Below are 7180 nucleotides of genomic sequence, written 5' to 3'. Positions count from 1 at the left end.
AGGCCAGGCGACCTGTGACTCTTAAAGCCAAAATTTCCCCCACCTGATGTTAAACCAGCCACCGGTGTGGACTTCATCCAGGTGGCAGTGAGGATGGGTCAATATTTGAAGAATGAATAAGGCTGCAGGGAGGCCAGGTGCGAGACTCCGCCCTTTGGGAGGGGCATTACATGAATGCGCCTTCAAACTCTTAAAGGAGCATCATTAACACAGACTTGACTTTTAGTTGGTGGTACCCCACTACTGTCCTGCTTCTGCACCCCTTCCCGCATGATGTGAATAGACACAGCCCATGGTACAAACCTCACCGTTTATGTGTACAAAAACGGGGTGTTGGGAGGGAGAGGTGACGGGAATCTGGAAGCTACAGACCAATGACGTCATCCAACTGGAGGTCAGCATTGGAGCAGCAGGGGACCTTGGGGTGCTGCATTCCAGGGTGGGCATCTCCCTCGGGCTTGGTGGCTGTTGCCTCGGCACGCTCCGCGTCCATTACGCCTAGCACCGCGTCCAGCATGGAGGGGCCCAGGTCTAGGTGGAAGGACAGCAGTGGGTCCGCAGGTGAAGGCATTAGGAGGCCAGGAGCAGCAGGCTGTGGGCCTGCAGGTGGAGGGACAGAATGTGGGACCCCAACTGGCGGAGCTTGGGGTTCAGGGGGCGGGCCTCCTCCGTGGCGACTCAGGAACGAGGTGTCCCCGAAGGCGTCGCCACCGCGTCCCACGTGCAATGTGTGCCTGAAGTCTCCAAGGGGCGCTGAGATAGACAGTGCTCCCCGGTCCAGTCGCTTCTTGGGCTGTGCGTGGCCTAGCTGCTTCAACACCGGCATCTGTGGGGTTACAGGTGTATCAGAGCTGCCTCACCCTGGTGCCCCAACTCTGCGTCCCAAACCCACCTAGTCAGCCACAAGAATGCTCTCATAAGGCAAGACTGTGCTGGGTTTATTATTCTCGGTTAACAAGTGAGGAAACCCAGGCTGTGAAAGGCTCCCAAGGCCACTACTGCTGGACTCAAGTCTCAAATGTCATTTTTAGGTTTTCCTGAATCTGACATGTCCATGACTTTAGCTGGTCTTGTACGTATGCTGTGGGCTCTTCATTTTCCCACCCTTTATATCCCCCCCGCAACACGCCTGTTTCACCCCCTACAGTAGATAGAGGAGAGAGAGGAATTAGGAAAATTCCTCAATCTAATTTCTTTCCTTTTGTTTCATCTTTGACTAGTAAACTGCAGCCAAGCTCCCTAAATGACGAACACTGACCATCTCTCTTGAGGCCCACACTTTTAGGTACCCTATGAAAAGTTCCCAAAATTCCAAATGTTACACAATTGCAGAAATTATGTGAAGCTGGCAAAACTACACTTCTGCTACAGCATAAGGCATATATAGTCAGCTGCTGTGGACTGTCTGAAGCAGCCTCATCCCTACACCCAGGATTAAAACGAAAGCACATTCTCATAATAATATTGTTTATTTGTTTGTTTGTTTGTTTGTTTTCAGAGCTGAAGACTGAACCCAGGGCCTTGCACTCCTAGGCAAGGGCCCTACCACTTAGCTAAATCCCCAACCCCTATTTTGTGTTTTTTAAAGAAACCAAAATTTCAAAATTCTCACTACATATGACCATTATTCTATGTGGTCACCCCAATCACTAATATTTGAGCATTCCTGTAGGGTAGATATCAAAAAACTACTTTTGGAGTGCTTCCCAAGGAGGCTAGTGAAAAACAAACAAGGACTCCAGTTAGCTTTAGCTATAGATGAAGGCTAGATACAGATCAGCAGCACCCATTCTTGAGGACAGGGCAGACTCTGTCCACTGCGAACCCCAGGCACAGGTCTAGGGCCAATCACACACTCAAATTCCCTCCCATCCAAACACAGAAGTGGACCAAGAAGGCTCTACAGAGCATGTGCACAAGTCAATGTACATACCACATGAAGATTCTCATTTGGGAGGTTTAGTGTGATTGAGGGGAACTATTTATTTACACAGAATTTTATGATTAAAATGATCTGCTTTGGGAGAGACTATGATTCAGCAGTATAACTTCTCATATTTTGTAAAACAGTAATAATAAAGCAAATGCCTAATATATTAAAACTTGGCAGTGGGGGGGGGGATAGAGAGATGGCTCAGAAGTTCATGGTGTTTTCTGTTCTTCCAGGGGAGGGAAGTTCTGACGCCAGTACCCAATTCCTACAGCTTACAATGTCCTTCCTATAACAACAGCTCCAAACATTTTGATGACCTCTGCTTGCCTCAGGCACTGTTCTCTCTCTCTCTCTCTCTCTCTCTCTCTCTCTCTCTCTCTCTCTCTCATGCAGAAACATACACATTCTCAGCACGCATGTGGTGGTTCACAACCATCCATTACCAACAGTTCCAGAGGATCTGATGCCTGCCTCTGACATATGTGGGCACCAAGCATTAATGTAGTGTAGACACAAACACACACAGACACAAACATGTAGGCAAAACCTTCATAGAAAAAAATGAAATGAATAAATCTAATAAAAAATCAGCAAGAATGTCATGTTTGTGGCTGTGAGCTGTAAACCAAATGTGCAGTTTGCTAGATTACTACACCACACCTGTCTGGGTGGTGACTACAAACCCAGCAAGCCTTCCCATACCCTGGAGCTTGGTCTTTTTCCTCGAAAACTGTGGGAGTGACTTGGCCAACTCTGTAGTTTTAAAACTCACTGCTACTATGTCTGATGAAGCCCCTTGTTTCTCTTTCATCAAAACCCCACCCTTTCCAGTTAGGTAAATCTCCACACTTTACTCTTTGTGTTTTCCTGTCTGTACAGCAGACACTACTGATTCCTTGCAGAGCACACAGAAACAGCGACTTAAGGAAAAGCCTATTCTTAATACTAAGTATTGCCAACTGGTAGTGCTAGTTTTGAGAGAAGAAAAGGCAGTGCCACCCAAACAATAACTTCAGAACAAAGATTAGATTTAGTAAAACTGGACAAGGATAGCAAGGCAGCCAACACTCTTTCAGCACTAAGCACCCAGGGAAGTATAAATGATGACGTGGACACAATCTAGAGCCAAAACTGCTTGAAATAATTTAGATGTAGTCTAAGAAATGTCCATGCATGTATGCACATGTGCACACTGTACATGTGTTCTTCTCTGTCAGGGACTTACCCCAGGATCTCACACATGCTAAGAAACCTCTCTACCACTGAGATAAGTCTCAGCTCTTAATGTGGGTGTGGGAATCAAACCCAGGTCCTCAGGAAGAGCAGTCCATGCTCCTAACATCTGAGTCTTGGCTCTTAGCACTGCTATACCCCTTTCCCAAACCTCTCTTTTGTTTTTCCTTATGGGACAAGATCTTACTACATTGTTTAAGCTGTCCTTGAACTCACTTTGTAGCCCAGACCTTGAATTTCATTATTTTCCTGCCTCAACAACCCAGTAGCTGGGATTACATGCCTAACCCTCAATATTGGTGTTTGTTGTTGGTGGTTTTGAGAAGATTCTTTTGTTGTTTGTTTTGTCTTATAGAGATAGCATCTCACAGGCAGCTCATGGCAACCCTCCTGCCTCAGCCTCCCCAAGTTCTGAGCTTACAAACCTGTGCAGTCTTGTCCATTTCTGAAACCATTCTTACTATACCAGTTCCATTCTGCCCTTAACTTAGCTGAATAAACATATTTTTATTGTAACTTGACACACAATCACCATTCCTTTCTTTCACCATAATGTAAACAAAAGTGTTGATGGACTGAGACCTGCCCTCAACAATTTAGCAGGTACTTGGATTTTCCCATTTTTAAATCACTAGTAAATATTGAGCCATAGTTAGCCACAAAAAATCCTTTCTAGGTGAAAGTGATGCCCTTCATCTCTATGCTTGCTCTGTAGTGAGAAGTGAAAAGAGGTAGAATTCAGAGAACCAGCTGCTCAGGTTTGGATATGGCTGCTCCAGCTGCTCCAGCAACTGGCTGGAGCAGTTGCTGTGTGGCTTTGGATAAGCAATGTGACCCTCTGTTCTTGGTTGTTTCATTTGTCAAGTGAGACACCAATAGAATGCTCCATCTTAGCAAAGCACACAGTAGGTATTCAATAAGTAAATGCTGTTTAGAATTCTACCCTCTTTTTGTTGGAGTGCCAAGAATCAAATCTAGAAATAGCTAACATACTGGTTGTTAATCAAGCATTTTCTACCATTAAACCATGCCCCTAGTACCTCACTGGTGAATTCCAAGCCGGTACCCTAGCACTAAGTAATCCTTAACCCCTTACTGGAGAATTCTAGGCAGATGTTTTACCACTGAGTCATGCTCCCAGCCCCTTACTGGGAAATTCTAGGGAAACACTCTGCCATGTAGCTACACCATTAGCCTTTAAAGGAAAAGAAAATTTTAGTGTGGCACCTTTAATCCTAGCACTTGGGAGGCAGAGGCAGTCAAATATAAATTCAAGGCTAGCCTGGTCTATGGAGTAAATTTCAGGATAGCCAGGATTACACAGAGAAATCCTGTCTCAAAAAAAAAAAAAATTTTTTTTTTAAACTTTTTTAGATAGGACCTCATTAAGTTGCCCAAACTGGTTTTGAGTTCACTCTATTACCCAGACAGAATGTGAATATGTGATCCTCCAGCCTCAGCCTTTACTCCCTAGTACCTGGGATTATAGGCCTGCATGTATAGGTTCATCTAATATCACAATATGTAACATTACATATACTAGGGCTGGAAATTTGCCATCTTTTTTTCTTATGGAATCCTGATCAGCACCCTTAACCTTTTGCTGAATTTATCCTCTGAAAATCAAGAGCCAGATCCCTTTTTGTTAAAGGATGGCAGGAAACATGCATGACCTGTTTTATTTCCCAAGTACTTTCTCAGGGCTGAGCACTGGCTTCATTTATCTTGAAAGAATGCACAAACCATTTAATCCTCCGAATAATAGAAGGAATGGAAGATGACAATTTTATTTATTTTTTAATGATGAGACACAGAAAGACTCAGTAGCTGGCTATGGGTCACACAGGAACAAATTCTGGATTTAGAACAGGCTGATGAAGTGTGAAATGTAAAGAAGCTATTGCAGTTGCCAGCCACTCACAGGAGGTGGACCCACATAAAAAAGGGGGGAAAAGTTTAAATTTGATATAATTGATATATCAAATTATATTTGATATAATTTGGTACCTTACCTGGTTTTGTTTTTCTTTTCTAATCGATATGGGTGTGTGTGTGTGTGTGTGTGTGTGTGTGTGTGTGTGTGTTTGGGGGGGTGTCTTTAAAAGAGCTTTTGTGGGGCTAGAGAGATGACTCAGCTGTTAGGGTTAGGGTCACAACCAAAAAAGAGTTTTTGGAGGTGGATATGGTGGCACATGTCAGTGTTTAAAAGGCAGAGGTAGGTGGCTATTTTTAAGTCTAAATATGGCCAGCCTGGTCTACCTAGAGAGTTTCAGGCCAGCCAGGACTTACATAGCTCTTGGGCTGGAAAGATGATTGATTAATTGTTCAGGGGGCAAGGGTACTTGCTGCACAAACCTGAGGACCTGAGTTCAAACCCCCAGCACACAGTTAAAACCCTCTCAGCCCGCACTGTAGATTGCAGGGGCAGGAAGCTAGCTGGGTTGAATAAGAGACCCTCCCCATCTCAAGAGAGCATAGCAGGACCTCTCTGGCCTAGGCTTTCACATCCCCTAGCATATCTGCATGCACACACTCCATGCATGCCTCTCCCACACGAACAGACCCCTGCCCCTCCAGGCTGGCCCTGAGACCTTGAGCCTAGGTGTCCTGTACACAGAGATAGAATATGCTTGCTGCAGGGCTGTTAAACCCAAGGCAATGCGGTCATTCTTGGAAAAAGTTCGTCATCAGCCTAGGCTCTTAGAGAGGGACTGTTGTTAGGGATCAACGCAGATCCCTAAGCAGACAGGAAACAAGAACGCACATGCAACCCAGTCCGCCCTTACACACGTTCGGATAAGCTCTATTTTCTGACCACTCTTCTCCCACTCCCTTTCCTGCCTAGGCACTGCGTGGATCCTGCTGCAGGGGTGGGGGTCAGAGCTGGTTCACCTCTGTCCTCTCTGAGCCCCAGCCCTGCCAGGACGGAAATAACCTGCTTCAGAGCTGGCTGGACTGGTTCTCAGGCTAGAGGAGGGTGGAGCCCAGACCTGGCATGGGACCCCACCAGGAGACCCCTGGAATCTTAGGACTGGTAACCCTTTTCCTAAAGCCACAAGGCTGCAGCAGGGACTTCAAAGGCCCTGGTCTGTTTGGTAACTAGTCTGTCTCTTTTTTCCCTTCTTGTTGAAGACCCCTGCCCACTACGGCCTCCTCACCTCGGGTCCTAACTGAATTGGACTCCGGCTCAAGCTGTGGTCCCTCCTGGCTTCGGAGGCTACCTCTTGGCGCCCCCTTTCCTTCTTTCTCCAAGCGGGATCTCACCTGGCCAAAAAAAAAAAAAAAAGTGTCCTGCCAAACCTGGAAGGGACTCCAGGACCTAGGCACGCGGTCTGGGTCTACCGCCTCAGGCCGGGTCCCGAAGTGGGGTCCCAGGAGCCCCACCTCCTCGCTCTCTGGTTTCACAGGCAGGGAGTCCCCCTGCTTTTACTCTCTCACATTCCAGGGGTCCAGGATTCTGCATTTTCTGCCGTTTCCCGCCCTCCTCCCTCAGACCCAAGAGATTAAAACCCACAGTCTGGTAAGCCCTCTTCCAAAGGGCTGTGGTTCCCTCTTACCAGCACCGGGAATAAGCTTCAGCCCCTCTCTGGGGCCATGGCAGCCTCCTAAGCGAGCGCGGAGTCAACGCCCAGTCTGCCTAGCTGGTCTAGGTTAATCGTCCCGGGTTGAGAGGGTTAAGCCCTAGGCCCCTCCCAGCCTTTCTTATTCCCCCAAAGTTTGCCTGTAGGATTTAAAGGACTAGAAAGCCTGGACGTTGCAAAAGCCGAGGGCCCCTTGAGTGGCTTTTGGGGGCAGGAGGAGTCCAAGGCTGAACGTGCTGGGAAGCCAGGGCAGTGCTCGGGGGATGGACAGGCGAACCCCCACCCCAGCTCCTCCCCCTGCCCAGCTTGGAATTTCCTGAAACCAGGGAAGTCTGGCTGTTTTAGAAGAGTAATTTCTTCCAGATTGCAGCTGTTGAAGGAGTGGGGTGTGTGTGTGTGTGTGTGTGTGTGTGTGTGTGTGTGTGTGTGTGTG

The 7180-nt window shown here is 47.1% G+C and overlaps 1 protein-coding gene across 1 annotated transcript; it reads right to left on the bottom strand.

Annotated features, from left to right (window-relative positions):
- Nucleotides 1-293: 293 nt before the first annotated feature.
- On the bottom strand, nucleotides 294-6962 carry Cdc42ep5 (CDC42 effector protein 5). The gene is made up of 3 exons (XM_055595697.1): nucleotides 6724-6962; nucleotides 6325-6430; nucleotides 294-826 (listed from the first exon to the last, which is right to left on the bottom strand). The coding sequence occupies exon 3, from the start codon at nucleotides 824-826 to the stop codon at nucleotides 365-367; it is 462 nt and encodes a 153-aa protein (XP_055451672.1). The 5' UTR covers nucleotides 6325-6430; nucleotides 6724-6962; the 3' UTR covers nucleotides 294-364.
- Between the last annotated feature and the right edge of the window lie 218 nt (nucleotides 6963-7180).

This window comes from Psammomys obesus, unplaced genomic scaffold, assembly GCF_907164565.1.
Source record: "Psammomys obesus unplaced genomic scaffold, mPsaObe1.curated_primary_1811, whole genome shotgun sequence".
Classification (NCBI taxonomy): domain Eukaryota; kingdom Metazoa; phylum Chordata; class Mammalia; order Rodentia; family Muridae; genus Psammomys; species Psammomys obesus.
The sequence above is the reverse complement of the archived record's forward strand: the minus strand, read 5'-3'. Positions and strand labels throughout refer to the sequence as shown.